At 40.9% G+C, this 21,941-nt stretch overlaps 1 protein-coding gene across 11 annotated transcripts in view; it reads left to right on the top strand.

Moving 5' to 3' along the window:
* dmd (dystrophin) overlaps window positions 1–21,941 on the top strand; it is a 1,835,475-nt gene that overhangs the window by 603,175 nt on the left and 1,210,359 nt on the right. For 9 of the 11 annotated variants that reach the window (XM_059650343.1, XM_048540566.2, XM_048540567.2 and 6 more), the window contains 2 exons: window positions 15,099–15,280; window positions 21,127–21,237. In XM_059650343.1, the coding sequence (XP_059506326.1) occupies window positions 15,099–15,280; window positions 21,127–21,237 (293 nt within the window). The remainder of the gene's footprint in view (window positions 1–15,098; window positions 15,281–21,126; window positions 21,238–21,941) is intronic. The other 2 variants (XM_059650345.1, XM_059650347.1) reach the window with 1 other exon arrangement.

The following is a 21,941-nucleotide window of genomic DNA, read 5'->3' as shown; positions in this document are numbered from 1 at the left end:
CACAGTCACTCTAGGGCGAGTAATCCATTACCTTATTCCCTGCTGAACAATAAATAAATATCAATGGAAATCATGCTGAGTGTGTTAGCGTATTGATCAATTCGCTGTTTAATGTCTCAAGTATCATCTCATAGAACTGAAATATTAATAGATTTTCTCAATTGTGATTCATGGAGTTCTGGTTGAAGTGTCTTAGAACTATTAGTTTGTAAACAGGGGAAAACCTAGACCCTCTGATCTGAAAATGAATTCCTGTACCTGCTTCATTCTGTAAAGCTGCTTTCATGAAACTTTTATACTGAACGTAAATCAGTCTCTGTTGCTTTCTCACTTCGCCTTTTAATCTCTTCAATTGCATTCATTATCACTCTGTTTCCTCCTCACTTCTCGCCTCTAAATTTCAAATACACCATCCTACACTCTGACTTTATTTAAATGACAATTACACACTCTCCTTTGTACAGTCTTCCCAGTGGCATGGGTCTGTTGAATTTTTTATCTTCCCTCTGTCTTTGCTTATTCCTCTGATCTTCATGCTTTTACAACCCAAGCTGAACATCAGATAATCAGTATTTCATGCTTGTCATCTTTATTTGCTTCAGCTTTAGTGGGCTTTGGTCCAGTGTTGTGGTATCTTAGATAAGAACAAACAGGTTTAAATTACCAAAATAGGCCATCTCTAAATAAAAAGAAAAGTCACCTTTGCTAACTTTATCGCCCATCTCAAATTGTTAGAAAAATCCTGAAACACTTAGCTCCTGTGTGATTTTATCTATTTTAATTGCCCATGCATGATTTTTTTTAACCTCTCACTCAACTTTTGTTTCTTAAATTGCTCATTTTTAAATTAAAACAAAACGAGGCTCTCCACATGTCAACTTGCCTGCCCTCTGTTTTCTCAATTGATTTGAGATGGTGATGAAGATATACCTGTAGAATTTTGGTCATTTACTCCAGCATGTTGCTATACTCTCAATCTTGAGTTTATAATTCAATGCTAAAGCAAATTAATGGCCCTAAAATATTTCAATCAGAATTCTCTGAATCACAATGGAGGAGCTCAAAATTTTTAGACCGAGATTCGAGATGTTAAGTAGTGAATTGTTCAGTAGTCTAGAACTCTCAGCATGATTCCAGTTGATATTGATTTGTTGTGCAGCAGGGATGAAGTTGACGGATAGCCTATTTTGGAAAATTGATGAGATGAATTTGAGTTGTATGGGGGCAGGGTATGTATGACTGCAGAGCATTTATAATTTGTAACATAATATACAAAAACCAAGGCAAACAATTATTTATCTTCAACTTCCTTTCTGTATTATCAGATCCTGGAATCACAACATGTACACCCGTGATCTGTAATCACCTTTTTGACGAGAATGAACAACACTTCAATTTTTTGAATATACATTTATTTTCGATAGTAAAGTGGAATATGTGTCATTTGTTATTTTCTCTGTTGGAAAGCTGACTATGAAATTAATCATTCCTTGCTATATAATTTGCATTTAATTTACTTACAATTTCAAGTAATTTTTGACATGCAATTCTCCTACAGTATTGGAAAACCACATAGTAGTCAGTTAAACAGCTTTCATTCTTGGCTACAAACTGCATGGTTAATTTAGGAGATGCAGCTGGAGGATTTCACTGGATGTGGGAATTTGGCACACAAGTGGCAGCTGAAATTCAATGTTGCAAAATACAAAGATTTTCAAATGGGGACAACAAGATTATTCCTCAAATTGAGAGGAAATAACTTGCCTGGTAAATATAAAAATCTGGGATGTTGAGTAACAATAAATTAAAGCAATAGTAACAATACTTGATGTCAGTGAGATAAGCAAACCAAATGGATCAATGGTGAATTGAAATATTGAATAATATTGCCATCTTATTGATTAATGATAATTTATTCATTCTTTGGATGTCATTGGCTGGCCAGCATCAATTGCCCATCCCTAGTCGGCCTTGATAAGATGGTGGTGAGCTGCCTTCTTCAACTACTGTACTCGATTTGGTGCGGGTAGACTCACAATGCTGTTAGGGAGGGAGTTCCTGGATTTTTGCCCAATGACACCTGAAGGAACGATGATATATTTCCAAATCAGGCTAGTGAGTGGCTTGGAGGAAAACATGCAGGTAGTGATGATCCCATGTATCTGTTTCCCTTGTCCTTCATGAAGGTAATGGTTGTGAGTTTGAAGGATGCTGCCTAAGGAGCCTTGGCGAATTTCTGCAATGCATCTTGGAGATGTAACACGCTGGTACTACTAAGCACAGTGATGGCACAATTTGAATGTTTGTGGATATGGTGGCAATCAAGTGGGCTGCTTTCTCCTGGATGGTGTAAAGCTTCTTTAGTGTTGTTGGAGCTGCACCCATCCAGGCAAGAGGGGAGTATTCCATCACACTCCTGATTTGTGCCTTTTAGATGGTGAACAGGTTTTAAGAAAGTCAGGAGTTAAGTTACTTGCTGCAAGATTCTGAGTTTCCAACCTACTTTTGCAGCCACAATGACCAGACAGTTCAGTTTTTAGTCAATGGTAACCTCCAGAGTGTTGATAGAGGATTCAGTAATATTGATACCATTAAATGTAAAGGAGCAATGGTTAGCTTCTGTCTTGTTGGAGATGGCCATCCTGGAACTTGTGTGGCGCAGATGTTATGTGCCATTAGTCAGCTCAGCCTGGATATTGTCCAGATCTTGTTGGATTTGGGCACAGGCTGCTTCAGTATTTGAGAAGTCGTGAATCGTGCTGAACATTGTGCAATCACATGTGAACATTCCCACCTCTGACCTTATGACAAACAGCTGAAGATGTTTGGGCCGAGGACTCTATCCTGAGGAATTTGAGTGAATTGAATTGAATTGATGAAATTCGGCATCTGTGATGATGTGAGCCTCTGGAGGATGCTAAGCAGGATCATGCACCTGGCATTTCTGGTTGAAGATTCCATTGAATGCTTCAGTCTTACCTTTTGCAGTAATATGCTGGGTGCTCCATTATTGAAAATGGGGGTGTTTGTGGAGCCAAGTCCTTCAGCGATTTGTTTAATTGTCCACCACTGTTCATGGCTGCATGTAGCAAGACTGCAGAGTTCAGCTCCATTGATTGTGGAATTGCTAAGCTCTGACTATCACTTGCTGCTAATTCTGTTAGCATGCAAGTAGCCCTGTTTGGTGGCTTCACCAGGTTGAGACCTTATTTTAAAGTATGCTCCTTGCATGCCCTCCTACACTCTCCGTTGAACCAGGGTAGATCCCTTGGCTCAACGGTAATGATAAGAGAGGAGAAATGCTGGGCCGTGAGATTACAGATTGTGCTGGAGTACAATGCTGCTGCTGCCAACGGCCCAAAATGGTTTATGGATGCCCGGCCTTGAGTTGCTAGATCTGTTTGAAGTCTATCGTATTTAGCACAGGAAGAGTGTCACACAACACGGTAAAATGTATTCTCAATGATAAGAAGAACCGTGATCACAACTAGTGACGCAGTCATGGGCAGATGCACTTGTGGCAGGCAGATCATTAAGGAAGAGGTCAAGTGTGGTTTTCCCTCGTGTTGGTTCCCTCACCATGTGCCGCAGACTGAGTAGAGCAGCTATGTCCATTGGGATTAACTAGCTCTATCAATGGTACTGTCAAGCCACTCAGTGGTGGACATTGATGCCCGTACCACCTTCAATGCTTCCTCCAAGTGCTGCTTAGCATGGAAGGTCAATAATTCATCAGTGGCAGGTGATAATATGCATTTGATTTCCTTGTCTGTATTTAGCCTGATGCCATAAGACTTTATGGGGTCCCAAATCAATGTTCAGGATCTGACAGTGTATCATCATGTTGCCTTCTCTGTGACAGGACATACCTAGGGATGGAGATGATGGTATCTGGGACTTTATGTGTAAGGTACAATTCTACGAGTAAGACTGTATCAAGTTGTTTCTTGACTAATCGGTGAGACAGCTCTCCCAATTTTAACACTCGTACCCAGATGTTAAAAGGAGGACTTTGCATGGTCAATAGGGTTGTGTTTGCTGTGGTTGCTTCCCATGCTTTATTTCATGCCAGGTGATCCATCCATCTTTCAGATCCTTTTTTTTTCCTTTTTAGTGGTTAATATCACTGAATTAAGTACTAAGCCATTTCAGAGGGCTAGTTAGAAGGCAGTTAAGAGTCATCCACATGCATGTGGATCTGAAGTCACCAATGGAGCGGACCAGGGAGAGTGGCATTTTTCTTCCCTAAAGGACATTAATGAACCAATGATTGTTTTCTAAACAATCAACAGTTATTTCATGATGCAAATTTTACCGACTGTTGTGGGATTTGAATCCAGATCGCAATCCATTACATGGGATTTTGGATTACAAGTCCAGTGACAATGTCACAAACCAACACCTCCCCCTGTATTCCTGGACATGGATTCCATATCTCTTAGCTGTTCCCTTAGGATTGTGGATGAGTTGCTGTCACTCTGGTTTAATTGCTTTAGAGCTGTCAGGCGAGTTCAATGTGTACCTTGCAAACTGCCATGTGTGATGCAGGCATTTTCTGGGGGGATTGAGTTGACTGGTTGCTTAGTTGGAGTTTTGTGTTCATCCTGCAATATGTAGTGGTCATGTTTGCTAGAACTATTTGATTAGTCTCAGTTATAGAAATCATGCGGCAAAGGGATGCCCAGATGCAGTCTTTGACAGAAAATAATATCTGTCTTGATAAAAAAAAATTGGTTTACTATGTGGTACTTAATAGTTGATTACATTTTATCTTCATTAGACAATGGTCTTCTCTGAGACATTAGGCTGTACCTCAATAAATACACATTAATGTTTCTGAACATTCTGGTACACAATAACAAGGTAGGTAACAACTTGAATGCTCGTTAGCTCATCCCAGGGACAGTCCTTTTTATCATAGTGGACCACGTTTATTTTTTGTTTTAACTTAACCCTTTCAGGTGTTAACTGTCTGACAGAACACCCTTGACACCTTGACTTTGAATCTATGCGTGTTCCTAATTATTCTTTTGATGTGTTCTGTGCCGTAGAAGAAATTCCTGAAGTATTTTCACTGTCCTCTTGGAATTATTCTGCTATGACAAAGTTACGAGTACAATCGTTGCTTCAGGAGTCATGGGGAGGATGTGCAGAGTTACATGATCTGCCCAACAAAACTGGTTTTTGGTGATTTGATGCCATGGTGTGGGGCATGTTGGCTTGGGGTAGTTTGCTCCTCGGTTTGGAAGATCTTGTGAAAGCGTTGCTGCTGATAATTTTCTCCAGTGTTGTGAAGTATCTGCTGTAGAGTATCCAAATCTCAGAAGCAGATGGGACAACAGTCATGGTCGTGGAGTTCAGCTCGGTAATTATAATGATTACGAGGACATGGGAGAAGGCCAGGTTGATTGTGAGGATGGAGGATTTATTTTAGGATGAGCAGTGGAAAAGTGTAAGATAAGAGGCATTTCATTTCTGTTTTTAGGAGAGTGAAGTGACAGGATAATGCAGACCATGAGCACGTCCTGCATTTCCCTCGAACTGAAGAGCAAATTGCTTTTTTAGGTAAATAAATGGGAAAGCAAATTGTGGAAACCTTGGCTTTGATTCATTTACACCACCTCCTTCCCCCATGGGCTGCATTGGATTGGGAGAGTTTTGAAGTATGAATGGACAATTCAATTCCATCCAATCAAACTTCTGAGTTAAATGTTAAGGTCCCACGGCTGAATCTTTCTATGAGCTTCTGCATGCTAACATCAGCAACAAAACAGGTCATCGCCTGCATTTACAAAACACAATGTGAAGATCTAGAATTCACCAGGATATCAATTTCCCAAATCTGGTTTGAAATTCTGGCTGTTGCTATCAGATGATAACATAAAAACTGAAATGCATCACACATGCAATGATCCAGTTATTCTCCAGCAGTAACCATTGTTGTATCTGAAGACTGTACTTGGTCTTGATTAACCTGTACAATACAACAGGACTCCTCATGCCATTGATGTAATTAAAACATTACAATGTCGTCTTTTCCACTGAATTCCTAAATGAAGCTGCCAGTGTCTCTCTCAAAGGCTGGATAGTTATGTGGCATATTTAAGCCTAATTTACACTGGAGTGAACTCATTCAATATTAAAGGTAATTCTGTAAGAGTATAACTATGAATGAGATTATACATTTAATCATGTTGCTTTATATTGCTTCAATTTGTATCTCTGCTTTCATCTACTGCACCATTGTAATGAATTTCTCTTCAGTTTTCTGAGCTGTGGCAACAGAACGTGCATATTAGTCAGTCCTGGTAGTAGATGGCTGTGCTCATGAGCTGGTGATCAAACATGATACCCAGTTAGGCCATCCATCAGAATAGTGATACATGTTTAGAAATTATCAGCAGAATTTACAGGGACTCAGATGATGAGAAATGTGGAAGAAATCATGTGAGAAGTCCAGCAAGGTCTGTCCCAATGTTGGGAGCATCTCCCTGCATTAGTTATCTAAATTCCAGGTGTTGATGTGAGATTTCTATTCAGTGGTGGAAAGGTAACTGGTAAGAAGGATTATCGCGCGTTAATGTTTTATTATCTGCATAATTTGTCCCATTAAAATGCAGCTTCCTGTTGTATCACTGAACTTGAGCAAACTAAACTGTAATTCTCAATGTGGAAGTCAGAGTGGGACCTGGCAACTTCAACTCACTGCTGGCTGTGAAGACTCTCCATGTTGCTCACCACAGAACTATATCTCAGGACATGATCCATGGACACTAGCCACGCACACCCCTTGTCCATGTAAATTGGCATCTCGTAATAGCCAACCCTAAGGCACCTTCCCAATCCACTGCAGGGTATACTGGCAACAACCATTGAAATGTTGCTGTGAGGACACCTTAAGCGCAAGGACAGGCACCCAGCTCATGGATTGGATCAGGTTGCATCTCAGGTCTGCTTGTTGCACTTTCTTGTCATGCCTGTTAGCACTTTGGTGCTTCAGCCAGAATTTAAAGGCTATCATTACTGACATATCGATGTGCTCTTTTGTTCAAGTGCAAAGACAAGCTGCTTGTCAGTGGGGATGGGCAGCTTGCTGTAACAGATAAAGAGACTTCAATTTAATACTTAACGCACATGCCAGGTGCCTGCACGGAAACACACTGCATGTTAATTTAGTCATGTATCTGTGGAGGGGGGAGTAGTTCTCAAGGGTGGTTGAAGTCAGTCAGTAATCCCAGGATCATCAGTTATGGGTACAGTTTGAAAACTGTCCAGAGTTATACCATAGATATCAGAGATAATGGGAACTGCAGATGCTGGAGAATTCCAAGATAATAAAATGTGAGGCTGGATGAACACAGCAGGCCAAGCAGCATCTCAGGAGCACAAAAGCTGACGTTTCGGGCCTAGACCCTTCATCAGAAAAGGGGGATGGGGAGAGGGTTCCGAAATAAATAGGGAGAGAGGGGGAGGCGGACCGAAGAAGAATAGAGGAGAAGATAGGTGGAGAGGAGAGTATAGGTGGGGAGTTAGGGAAGGGTTAGGTTAGTCTGGGGAGGTTCGACAGGTCAAGGGGGAGGGATGAGGTTAGTAGGTAGGAAATGGAGATGTGGCTTGAGGTGGGAGGAGGGGATAGGAGAGAGGAAGAGCAGGTCAGCGGGGCAGGGACGAGCTGGGCTGGTTTTGGAATGCAGTGGGGGTAGGGGAAATTTTGAAGCTGGTGAAATCCACATTGATACCATTGGGCTGCAGGGTTCCCAAGCGGAATATGAGTTGCTGTTCCTGGACATCGGTTATCCATTTCAAACCCACCAACTTCCACAGCTACCCAGAATAAACCTCCTCCCACCCACTTTCCTGCAAAAATTCCATTCCCTATTCCCAATTCCTTCACCTCCGCCGCATCTGCACCCACACCCAGGATGAGGCATTCCACTCTCGTACATCCCAGATGTCCTCGTTCTTCAAGGACTGCAAAATCCCCCCCGCAGTGGTCGAGAACGCCCTTGACCGTGTCTCTCGCATTTCCCGCAACTTGTCCCTCACACCCCGTTCCTGAATTAACCGCTAAAAGAGAATCCCCCTTGTCCTCACATACCACCCCACCAACCTCCGGATACAACACATCATCCTCCGACGTATCCGCATCCGACCACACCACCCAAGACATTTTTCCATCCCCACCCTTTTCTGTCTTCTGGAGAGACCAGTCTCTCCGGGACTCCCTTGACCGCTCCACACTCCTCTCCAACCCCACCACACCCGGCACTTACCCCTGCAACCGCAGGAAGTGCTACACTTGCCCCCACACCACCTCCCTCACCCCATCCCAGGCCCCAAGATGACTTTCCACATCAAGCAGATGTTCACCTTCACATCTGCCAATGTGGTATACTGCATCCGCTTTAACTGTTGTGGCATCCTCTACATTGGGGAAACCAAGCGGAGGCTTGGGGACCACTTTGCAGAACACCGACACTCAGTTTGCAATAAACAACTGCACCTCCCAGTCGCGAACCATTTTAACACCCCTTCCCATTCCTTAGACAACGTGTCCATCCTGGGCTTCCTGCACTGCCACAATGATGCCACTGAAGGTTGCAGAAAAAGCAACTCATATTCCGCTTGGGAACCCTGCAGCCCAATGGTATCAATGTGGATTTCACAAGCTTCAAAATCTCCCCTCCCCCTACTGCATTGCAAAACCAGTCCAGCTCATCCCTGCTTCCCTAACCTGTTTTTCCTCTCACCTATCCCCTCCTCCCACCTCAAGCTGCACCTCCATTTCCCACCTACTAACCTCATCCCGCCCCCTTGACCTGTCCGTCCTCCCCAGACTGACCTATCCCCTCCCTACCTCCCCACCTACACTGTCCTATCCACCTATCTTCTCCTCTATCCATCTTCGGTCTGCCTCCTCCTCTCTCACAATTTATTTCAGAACCCTCTCCCCAACCCTCTTTGCTGATTAAGGATCTAGGCCCGAAACATCAGCTTTTGTGCTCCTAAGATGCTGCATGGCCTGCTGTGTTCATCCAGCTTCACACTTAGTTATCTCGAATTCTCCAGCATCTGCAGTTCCCATTATCTCTGAGGAGAATTGTGCCTTGTCAGCTGGAGCTAGAAACACAAGTAGTCAGCAGTCCCCATCCAGTTATGTTTGGCACTGTTTGACAAAGCCAGTCAGAGGTCTTGAACAAATATGGTCCTCGGGGCCCTGTGTGTTGAGCAGTGTGGGAAGGGGAGGTTATTATCGGGCCAAACTGTCAAAAGAGGATGAGGCTTGAGATGAGTTGGGTACAAGGATAGTGATGGGGGAATGTCCAAGTATCAAAGGTTATGTGGTGCAGCTTCAGTGGGCTACAAGAGGGGTGGTTATCCACGGGTGGCATTGTCCTGAACCAGCGTGTGCATCAGTGAGATGGACGTTGATGTTTGGAGGATGAGGAGGAAAACTGGATGTGGAGCAAAGTTCATTGTATTTGGCTTACATGTGGTGAAAGGTGGGGTGTGAAAATGGGTTTCAGAATTATGCAAGATAAAACAGGACACATCACCTCTTAGGCTTTGTTTGGGGCTGTGCTAGAAGTGTTCTGTTTGAGCTGTGACCTGTCCCCTCACGTGCTGTTCACTAGATATTAAGTGCAATTGGAAAATGAGTGGGAAAGTGCCCGGGGTGGGTGGAGTCACATGTGGGATCTATGTCTACTTGGTGCTGGAACATTGAAGGGGCAAATTCATGAAATAGGTGATTGCAAACTGCAGCGACATTTGATTTTCAGTAATTTGGTTGTTGGTAGTTCTTTCAGAGTAACTATGTTTGGGGCTCAACTGTCAGTCAGAGGCAATTTAAACTATGCCTTTGGTCCTTGCAAGTTGAACGTTGGCATCTCTGGTGCGGGGTGTTCCAGCTGTGGTAGCTTACCTAAGCAGCCCAGGGCTGACAGCAAGCCCAGGTGCAGTGACAGACCAACCTGGGGACGAGGAACACCCAGCTCGGGGACAGGCTGCGACCATATGCACCTCATGGTACTTCAGGTCGATAGAAGTATTTGCCCCAACTCCAGTTGCTGGTGATGAATAAGGTGCAGTGCTGCCTTACGCTCTGTATATCCTGAAAGACTGGTAACTGTGCTGGAGCCTTTTCTGAGGAAACAAGATGCATTCAGTAGACTCTTGCTCTATCCAATTGAGCTGCCTGCGCTGCCTGGTGGTCATTCTCTCTGACTGTTTCCCCCTTAAGCTGCACAATGGGCATCTCCAAAAGAGTGCTTTCAACAAAACTCTCAGCCTCATAGATGCACCACAGTAAAACTGGTCAAGTTCAGAGGCCTAGAATACAAGCATAACTGAAATGAAATGAAATACCTTAAGGGTTAAATAATAACAAGTCACCAGCTACCCGCCATTGGAAGGTTGAATGGAAAAGAATCATTAACCATTCAATGCCATGCATCACTTTATAGATTCTTTTGATTTTTTAGGCTCTGTATCTGCTCTACAGAACCATCTCTCCTTCTAACTAGTTACTCAGTTTTCCTGGACATTGGTCCTGGCATACTTCAAGCGAAGCCTGTCCCACTGGAATAACTCTCTTTTCCCCGATTACTGTTGCCAGTACCCCATCAACTGTAACCCTTCTCTTTCATGCAAATCTTTCATTCACAAGTTTAACTCCTGCTTGACTTTATTTCTCTGATGTCAGTTTGCTCATGGGTCAGGTCGTCATCCTTGGGCACTCTGCTTTCTAACTTACGTCAAACTAGTAAACATCTTTCAACAGAAGTTCCTTTCTCGTCCTATCAATGTTGTTGATACTAACATGGATGACAGAAATTAAGTATTTAATGATGACCATGAATCGTTGTCGATGGTTGGGAACATCCCATCTTGTTCAGCAATGCCCTTTCGGCAAGGAAACTACCATACTTACCTGTCTGGATTACATGTGACTCCAGACCCACAGCAATGTGGCTGACTCTTAACTGCCCTGTGTGCAACTAGGGATGGGCACTAAATGCTGCCTGGTCAGTGATGCCCTCATCCTGTCAATGATTAAAGAAGGAAAAAAAAAACCTAGATCCCTCCTCTCCTGCTCCATATTCTTTCCTAGCACTGAGGAAATGTTGTTAATCCTTGTTCCAGATAGGCATCACAAGCCTAGGGACTCATGCTCACAGCGACAGGGAATAGTACCTCATCCTTAACCTCATCCTCATATTGGCCCCTCTAGCTATTTCTTTTGCCCACCCACCAGTGACCTTCTCCTAGTTCAATGGTCAGATTGCTCAACATTCCTGTCATTTTTGCTCTTGCCCAGCCCAGCTTGCAAGAACCCTGTAACTGGGAAATAATTTCAGCGGCTGAGGTTCATCACATTCTTCCTGTTGGGTCCCCGTACCTGCCTCACCAGCAATCACACTCCTGTCCCCGATCAGGGACCTAATTTTACGTTCCACATCTGAGGGGTGCAACCACCATCCTGATGTGGTGTAATGTTTGCAAATCAGACTCCAGCTCCTCGATGCTAACCCAAATTTGTTTGGGCTGCGAGCACTTGCAATATATCAGTTCATTTAAAGGCCTTTCTACAATTTCAGTCTCAGGACGCTGGGGTCAGTAGGGATCACCCACATCCCGCAGAAGCAGTACATTTCCCAACCTGTTATCACTAGTCTTTTAATTTATTTATTAATTAATCAGTCTTGTATCTGTACTCTTTACCTTTTATTCTTTTCGTTGTAGTAGTACACAGACTTGAGTCAAAATCTCCGTCCACCAGGATCTCTGCTCACAGTACACTGGCCGTGAAGAGCCAGTTCAGGGTCTGTCCCTGAAGTGAGGAGATTCTGAATCCCCTGTTTGTTTATTTTTTATTTTTTCACTTTATCATTTAATGAATTTCTGCATTTAATGTATTTCTCTGTCGCTGTGAGCATGAGTCCCTCGGCTTCTGATGCCTATCTGGAACAAGGATTAATAACATTTCCTCAGTGCTAGGAAAGACTTTAGCGCAGGATGGAAGGGATCCAGGTTTTGTTTTTCTTCTTTAATCATTCACGGGATGAGGGCATCACTGACCAAGTGGCATTTATTGCCCATCCCTAGTTGCATAGAGGGCAGTTGAGAGTCGGGCACATTGCCGTGGGTCTGGAGTCACATGTAATCCAGACCTGGTATGTATGGTAGTTTCATTGCAAAAGGGCAATTCCCTACCATTGACAATGATTCATGGTCATCGTTAATTTTCTCATTAACAAGTTATTTTTAAGAAAAATTGAAACAATAGTCGAGAGATCTAACCATAAACTGTTACTTCAAAGAATGGAAAGACTCTGCTATCTCTTATTCACCAACAATTGCTTTGTTTAGACAAAGACGACCACCACCTCTTTCTTCCCACCACCTAACTCCGGAGACAGTCAGCTCTGGCACTCAACTCAGGAATCACACAATGCAGGAATCTCGCTTGGATCTTGCTGATCTGTTTCCCTCAGCCTATTGATCAGTTCCGTTGTGAGCAGAATCATGGTACTTAGTGTCTGTAATTGAAAAGAATTGAGAGAACTCTCAATCTGTAACATAATTGTACTCATTTTAAGAGATAATGTGTTGTAAAACATTGCTCAAAGTCTTAAGATGGTGACCGTATGTTTGAGTAACCCTAGAGAAGTCTTTTTGTTAATAACATAGTTTCTTTAATGCTTCATTTAAGATTGATTAAGTTCATAATTAGAATTCACAGGGAACATTAAGGAGTTGTCTCAAAGATCATGACAGGTCACTGCCTTTATAAATGCAAGCGCAATAATTTTATTTCTATGCAGAGTTTGCCATCAAACTGATATCTTAAGCTTTTAAAGTCTGAAGCGATGTAGGTCGTTAAATATATAAACATAGTCTTTGATCAAACTTTCTAGTCACTGAAGAAAGATAGTTGTTATTATTTTGCAATGGTTTGAAATGTGACAGTACATATGGTGTCCATGAAGACTGTGTAAACAATTTGCTTTGAAATCCTTGAATCATCTTCATTATTCCTTGAATGGTTCACTTTACATTGTGCAAGCTTCTATTTTTAAACTATCAATAACAGCTTTTAAAAGTGCAATAATTTCTTGGGTTTTTTTGTGCCTTACACGAAACCTTTTATTTACAGATTTCATGTACTGGATCAAATCGCGATATTATATGTGAAATTCTGTGGGGTTCCTCTTTCTAAACACAAATAAAAACCTTAAACAATTCCTTGCATGCTCTGCTGATAATATATTTTAAAAGGAAAAGACATGGTGGCATTCTGGCATAAATTTCACATTGCCTGGCCACACATCTTCCAAGTCAGAGGTTTCAGCTGCAAAGTGAATTGCTTTGATGACTTGCACATTGAATCCATCAGAAAGTGACATTTATTTTTGTAGCACAGCCTGATGGCATTTCTTGATATAGGTGCCAAGTGTTCAACATTAGTATTCATTTAAGACTTAAGCCCTGGCATCACTCTGTCAGAAAAAAACAGGATAGACTCCATTCCCATTAAAATGAATCCAACTGGATGACTAAACTGAAAGTGCCTCACTGATGGGAAGGTGACTAAAAAGCAATTATGCAAGCAAGGCATGCTGATGTTAATTTGCCAAAAGCACATTGTTGCCTATATGTTATGCCACCTGTAGATAGAATAAAATCACATATCCAAAGCCATGGGCTGTAATTACAGTTAGCTGTACCCAGCAAAAGCCTCATTAGGAGAGTCTAATATCTCCAGTAGCAGTGATGCTGGGTAGCTTGACACTAAGGAAACTGTCAAAGATGGTGGAATTTGGAGATTGCTTGGTCAAAACAGGATTTGTATGAGGACTTTGTTCATCTTTTACAATAATTGCTGAACCCTCATAATAATCGAACTTTGTTAGTGAGATGACAGGTTCGTTTGAAGAAAACATTAACAGATGGACAACAGGAATTCTCCAGTTGCATTTATGTAGAATCTAAGAGTGATATCTACAAGACAAAAAAGTAATGGGACATGAGAAGGGTTTTTGTAAGTTTTCTGGCTCAGTTTGTTTACGTACATAAATTAAGAAAGTCTCAGAGCTGATTGTCAGTTTGGCTGGTCTCAGGAAGGCAGTGGTACCATGTTGCGACTGATATTTGGGTTCCAGGTTTGGGATCGGAAAGATCCTGATTGCTGGCCGTTGGCCTTTGCAGGATTGGACTTGGCTATAGTACTCACTCGGGGAGAACAGCCTGCTGCAAGTAATTGAGATTCAACCAAGACTATGACCATTTGGACAAGGGATCGATTACACGATTATCCATGTTAGCAAAAAGAGTAGGTGACTGAAGGGACAGCCTTGGGTAAAATCACTGATAAGGATGTGCTGGATGGGAAAAGTGGCAGTCTTGATAGAAGTGCTGTGGTTCTGAAATGCACTTCTTAAGATTTTCATTGCTCGATCCAGGCAACATGAATTTCATTCATAAAGTGACATAGAAATGGATTTACACCCATGTTCATAATAAAAGAAATATAACAAGCATAATATTTTAGTAAGGATAGTGTAATTTTTTTAATGTTTGTAAAATCACCACTGGGTCAGGAACACTTCCTGCGAATTTGTTTTCATTTTTCTCATTGTGAGTGTAATTGTTATGTTGAACCCATAGTCACATTATTACTTTAAACTTCCGTGGACCTGGTCCTTCAGTATGCAGCCCTCAAATTGTTTCTGTGAGGTCTCTTTATAGTAACAATCAGTAACATACAAAATATATACAGCTAGTTTTTAGTTTCCTCATGAACAGTGGCAGGATTGGCTTTGCCTGAAGAAAGAAAATAACCATTCTAAAATTATGTATGATCTTCATTTGTATGCAAGACTGGTATTTTGAAGTGTAGAGCTATCTCACATTGTCCTAATTAGTCACTGGAGGACATGCATCTAGAATTGCCTTGTTCATTAGGCTGTCTATTTCCTGATGGGTTGATTGGTTGATTCTTGCTGTGTAACAGCGTGCATCTCCCCACATTAGAAGCGCAAGTAAACAGACCTTTCCCTTTCTTTTAAAAAAGATCCACGCTTTTTTTTTTACAGACGTTGCAACTTCACACCCAGACAAGAAGTCCATCATTATGTACATCACATCGCTCTTCCAGGTTCTGCCCCAGCAAGTAACCATTGAAGCCATCCAGGAGGTTGAAACTCTGCCACGACAGCCAAAGGTCACTCAGGAAGAACAAACAGAGATGCTGCAAAAGCAGCATTTCTCCCAGCAGGTGATGATTTGAAAACTTGACCAAAAGTACCTGTTAAGTATGCTTCAAGTGTAGTCACTCTGTTCGCATTTAACCACTTGAATGCCAAGAATCTTGTCATGTCCTTAGTTTGCATGTGGTGTCTGCAGTGTATTCCTTGCAAAGTTGGAATTCTGGGCGTGTGGAACTATAAAGTGCTGAATACTTCAGCTAAGACAGCACAGAGCATTTCCATTTTCACAAATGTATGAATTGTGGCAAGAATTTAATTAGATCTTTACAAAGTTAAATGATGAATATTTTGTCCACGTGCTCATATCCTAATTTCGGCCATAGAGATACAAAGTAAGGTTTGGGGAATTCAGCCTCAGTTGAGAAGGAAAGAGGACAAACTGCTGTAGGCTGTTTAATGGTGGCAAAGTGAGCCTGGCAGAGGCCCTGGATTGGCTTGCATATCTCGTAAGAAAATCCACCTTGGTATGTGGTCTGTGATTAAAAGGTAAATTTAAATATTCACCATAATTTATCTATGTTTCTGCATGCTATAAAAATTGCTTAGTGTTGTTTGTGATTTGCTTCAATTTTTTTTTATTCTGTTCTGCTTTACTGATAGGCTGTGGTGTGTATTTTGTTGCCATGGGAACAGTTTCATTTATCAGAACTCTACTGTGCAGCTTTTGTAGGAATCCTCACAATTCTTTTTATTAAGTAGATACAATATGCTACAACAACAAAACAAAAAATGTAACGGTTGTGCAACACTGAAGTGAGATTAGGATGGAGTTTTAAATCTTAACTCTTTCAGAACTCTCTTAAATTGTCCAATTCATAAAGTAACTGAGAAGAATATTGTACAGTTACAATCACTTTGGAGTAACAACCTAAAAAATGACAGCAAATGTGATATGATTATGATGTTTGTATCCCAAAGTACTCATTTCATCCAAGAAATAATTTGAGCAAAATATGTTGTGTTAAAGCGATAAAATAAATCAACAATGCCCATGATATAGTAGGAACTGCAGATGCTGGAGAATCTGAGATAACAAGATGTTGAGCTGGATGTACACAGCAGACCAAGCAGCATCTGAGGAGCAGGAAGGCTGACATTTCAGGCCTAGACCCTTCTTCAGAAATCATTTCTGAAGAAGGGTCTCGGTCCAAAATGTCAACCTTCCTGCTCCTCTGATGCTGCTTGGCCTGCTGTGTACATCCAGCTCAACATCTTGTTATTTCTGTCAATGTCCATAGAGGCTGCTGCTGCAGTTTTGTGGAAATTTTGATTAATTATTCATTTGGAAGCACCTCCGTTTGTTAATGTCTGACTAGAATAATATGGGAATATAATGGAAAGATATGGAGAACAAAATAGTGACAAGTATGAAAGTAATAAAATAGAGTTCAGGTAACTGGGACTGACATTGAAGCAGGAGCTAATTAGATAAAGCATTAATAATACTGTGCTGAAAATAATGTATAATGTACACTAAGGAATATAGGTATTTAAATTTGACTTAGCAATAGTTTTTAAATGTATCAGCAGAAAAATTATCTTGCAAAGTAATGGATTTTGCTGACAGTTATGATCCTTGTACAGCATGGTAATAGTTTAATGTGAAATTCAAATTTCAAGTTATTAGCTGAAAGGATGAAATGTGAAGATTTCATGACATAAAATAGCTATGTTGGTATTAATGGCTAAGACAAATTATTGTTGTTGATTAAACACTATTTAATTTTGTCAACACCCTTATGCTTTAAACAACTGTCAAACTTTAAATAGCCAAATGGAATTTCACATTCAGTAAATTCACTGGCAACTGAAAACTCCCACTTTTTAAATATTAATCCATCTCTTAAGTACATGTCAGATAGGTGACGTTATCTCTAGTTGTGGCCACTTTATTCTGCAATAGAGAGACGTGTGCATGTCTCAGTGTTCATGTTGAACAGTTGGCAGTGTATGTGTCAGCTGGGAAATGTGGCTGCAAGGTTTAGAGCAGTATTCGGTGTGAAGGGGTCAGGTAAATTATGAATATGTGGTCTGACTCTGGATTGATAAAGATTGATGGGTAGGTCAGTAATGGAGGTGAGTTAAATTGCACAATTTGTAAGCGTACACCTACAATTTAGTGATTTGGTATTTGAAGGTGTAGTTGCTGACCTTGACTATGGGAGATCATTGAACGCTTCGCAGCACTACATGCACATTCTTAGAACATGACTCCTGACATTGATTGCCATTGCTATCCAGTTCCACTGTCTCTTAAATACTTGTGTAGGGTGTGTACAGTTCTCTTGCTATTGTACCTCCTTTACCAAGTCTTTCGATGCTGTGTCCATGAATCTAAGACCATGCTGTCTCCCATATTATGCCAGTATTCAGCCTTTTTTTCCACCACATACCTCACTCCTTCCCCTATAAAGGAGATGGGTGACTTCAACCAACATATGAGCTTTGACTCACGCTAGCCTGGGGGGAGTTAAGTCGAAAGTGAACAAAAGTCTCGATCAGTTTTGCTAAATGGTCAGTTTTGAGCAGTAGATTCTTCAGATAAAAATATTCTGATAACAAACATGCACTCAAGAGTAGTAGATGGAGGGGTCGTAACGAAACCATGCCACAGGATTAACAGCTGCCTGATGTTACACAGCAGTGTTTTCACTTTTAGTATGAAAATTAAACTGGGACCTTTCTAAGGCCACTAACTACTTGGATCACGTGGAAATGTTGCACCTCTGAACAGTTCACCATCACATTATTTTGTAGAAAGCATTGCAAACATATCAAATTTGCAATCACATCTTGGAGCAATGGTAGGTGTTTTGAGAGATCCAAATGAGCCCCTTTAGTAGGAACCAGATGAAATGGTCTCCATCATTGTAGTTTAATGCATTGTGTGTAACACAGCAATGAAATAATAACTGGGATTGCGGGAGGCACAGCGTCAAGAATGGGCATCATTAAGTCAAGTAGAATTGGATGAAGACCCGAGAGAACGACAAGAAGGAAGGGTCATGCAGAACATTGATTCTGGATAGGATAGGGAGCTACTGCTTGTGTTCTCCAAGTGCTGTTCAGTCTCCTTATCTGAGAAAAAATACACAATTAGTGTGCATTTGTGCAAACCCCCATGGAGGAGACAGTGCTGATACTACTGATATTGCTGCCAGTAATAGGGCTAAAACCATTGATGACAGAATATTTTTACCTCCCACTTCTGTTATCGTCCCATCTTCAAATCTTGTCAACTGACATGCAAGCTGTAGATGGTGTAAGCATGTGTCCCTTGCTTTCCACCTTTCCCTCACTGCAAGCTGACCCTTGAGCATTTATTTTTTAAATACCCAAGGACGTCTACCTGGTCACACATTTGGTGTGTTGCCATTTATGGAGCAGACTGGAGCTATCACTTCTAACTATGTGTGCCATTGAGCCATACCCCTTCAGCAAAAGCATTTTTTTGGGCTGAAGAATGAAGTTTGACCTGAAGTCCTCTGCTTTTCTTTGAAGTAGTGCCACAGAATGTCTTAACAATTTAAAATCTCACCCACTGGATGGCTCTTCCAGATGTCAACTCTCTGTCATTACTGCTCTGAAATGTCAGCTTGGATCATGAGTTTGGCTCACTGGAGTCGCAATTGAACTTAACTAAAGCTGGCAGCATTTGCCTATTCCTTGTCAAGTTATTTTAGAATTATTGCAGTGGAATGATGACTGCAAACTCTGTAACATAAATTAATGTGTTAAATCCCAAATATGATTGAAAAAAATTCCGTCACACTATTAACAGTGAAAAATGTTAGGATGCAGATACGGCAAGTAATTAGGAATGCTAATGGAATGTTATCATTTTTCTTTGCAAGGGGTATTAAACACTGAGGAGAAAGTTATGCTTCACTTATACGGGACACTGCTGAGATCACTGGGTACAGTATTAGTCATCTTCTTTAAAGCAAGATGTGAATGCACAAGTGGCAGTTCAGAGAAAATTGATCAGACCTGTACTTGGAATGAGAGGGTTGCTTTATGGATTACCAAAATCAGTCAGTGTGGCTGCAGTATGAATCTCTGGCACTAATTGTTTATGCACACGTGGAAGCTAATGGTTAAAATAAGCTTTTGAGAAGTGTTCTAACCTATTTTACTCAAACATCACACCCTCGTAGCAGGATGATAACCATTTTTGTCACTTGTACTCATTTAGTGGCTCATTAGCAGCTTGAGAGATATTCAAAGATTGTTATTAAAGGTGTAATATGATTTTAAAATGGTACTTTGCTTTTGATACCATGCCAAGGCTTTTAAGAAAAAAATAGCATTTAACATGCTACTTAATAAGTGTTCCATCTGATGCTGAATTGAATAGACAAAGAAAAGCCACTTAAATTGAGATTGAAATTTCTGTATCAATTACACAGAGACCCACGTGAATAACTGATATTTTTTAAATAGATTGAAATAATTTATGGTCTACTAATTGGTATAGAAATTGATATATAATTCATTTGAAGATAGTTGCTTCCCCGTGTCCACCCCCTGTGCCTTATTTATTTTTTTTTGATGAATGTATTGCAAATGCACACTAGCCAGTCAATACGTAAACAGAGGCTGGGTCCCTCTACTGAGTAATCTAGTTCTGTTGTTATGGATTGGAATACCAGGATGTGCCAAGAGTGAACTAGAGGTAGTATTTGACCAGAACCTTTTGTTTCTTGATGAATGACCAGGCCTTTGCTACCAATAAGCTAGACATTTAAAATTTAGTTGTACAGGCCACTAAATTTGTGGTTAGTCTGTGGTAACATCTCTTTTAGCCACATGGCAGAACATCAGTCAACCTTGCACAACCTTAATCTGAAGAAGTTCATTAAATTCTACATTACTTTAGTTTTCAAGGTAGACTCCAACAGCAGTGAAAGCTTTTACTTATTTGCCACATTTCACATCCACTGATTGTCCAAGGCATTTTCCTTCCAATTAAATATTTATGGGAAAAAAAAACAAAGTTGCTGGAAAAGCTCAGCAGGTCCAGCAGCAACTGTGAAGAAAGAAATCAGAGTTAACGTTTTGGATTGGGTAACCCTTCCTCAGAACTGGAGTGTAGTTGTTACAATATCTGCAAGTCTGGCAACCAAGTTATTCACAAACATCAGTGAGAGAAATGATCAAAAACATTCTTTTACCCCCTCACAGTCAAAAATTATTAACCAGATTTTCCAACTGACCAGGTTTGGTTTTGATTTATTAACTTGACTGTAAAAAAATATTCTGCCAGTAAATGATCAACAATGAACTTTAAAGAACAACATGTATTATTTATACCGGGTCCATCTTTCCAGTCACAGAGATAAGAGCCATTATTTTATGTCAGTGATTTCATTCAGTGAGATGATTAACTTTAGTTTAACACTTACTTTGTGGGATATAAACTAACAGTTCTGGAACTAACTGTAATTACCTGGCTGATTCAGCAGTGTTCCAGAAACCTATCACCCACAATGTGAAGGTACTTTGGCTTTCAAAAAGGTTACCGTGTGTAGAGTGCTTTTTTGAAATGAGGTATTCTGCTTTCAGTTGACATTTTTCAGTTAAAAAGAGGTCGATATTTGATTCTTCTGATGTGAATAGTCTCCTGATTTTGATGGTGGTGACAGAGGAATTTTCAGCGCACCTTTCATTCATGTTTGGAATTCTGCTTTTTTTTCCGATAAGGATGACCATTGGTTGTGAGTCGTATTGTCGTGGAGAATTCTTATGTTGCTAAGATTTCTTGCACTTGGCTTAAATTTGTTTTTCATATTTCTGTACTTGTTGATACCCTTTCCACAATGTTTGTGTGCTTCTCCCAATTTCCCCTTTTCAGATCACAGTCCATGTTCGCACACCTTCACCTTCTAAACGCTACAAAAGCTATGCCTACACACAGGCCGCTTACGTTATGTCTTCTGACCAAAAGATGGACCTCCGTCCAAAGGTCTGTCATCACTGCATGGTTCTCTCAGCTTGCTTGTTCTTTTCCTCTGATTTCACTCTGCATGTAACAGTTGTACAAGTGCTACTAACAGTGAAATGAATGATTAATGACATATGCTTTGAGGGCTGTTCTGAGTTTTTGTATGGCTGTTCTGGACCAAGGCTTTATTAATTACTTTAATCCCATTAGTTTTGTAGAACTGCAAGCAGCAAGAGCTATAATCAGTTCACACTGTCTGCATTGCACTTCCATGTTGATGGATTTCTGTTACTATGGCACAGGCCTGGTGCTGAATGAAATAATTGCAATATTTTGTTGTTTAAAATCTGGATTAGAATACTACCAATATCTATTTTCTTTTAATCGCAATAATATTGGAGAGTATATTTTTGACCCTTCGACTACTTGCAGCAATTAAAGCAACTTCAGCGAAGTGTTACACATGGTTGCATTGTTGAACAAATATATGAACCATTGACTTTTAACAGATATTTTGTGCCATATATTCCAGAATCTTAATTTAGATTTTATAGCACAAGGTATGAGGAAGCAAAATAAATCTTTAAACAGGGATAGGGCTGGAAACTGTGATTACTTGTGGATTTCGTTTACACTCATGTGATGTAGGTATAGGTGAGCTTAAGCCTATCACTTCACTGTCCTGGGTCCAAATCCTGGAATTCCCTCCCTAATCCCTTTGTGGA

The sequence above is a fragment of the Stegostoma tigrinum genome, chromosome 12, assembly GCF_030684315.1.
Source record: "Stegostoma tigrinum isolate sSteTig4 chromosome 12, sSteTig4.hap1, whole genome shotgun sequence".
NCBI lineage: Eukaryota > Metazoa > Chordata > Chondrichthyes > Orectolobiformes > Stegostomatidae > Stegostoma > Stegostoma tigrinum.
The sequence above is the reverse complement of the archived record's forward strand: the minus strand, read 5'-3'. Positions and strand labels throughout refer to the sequence as shown.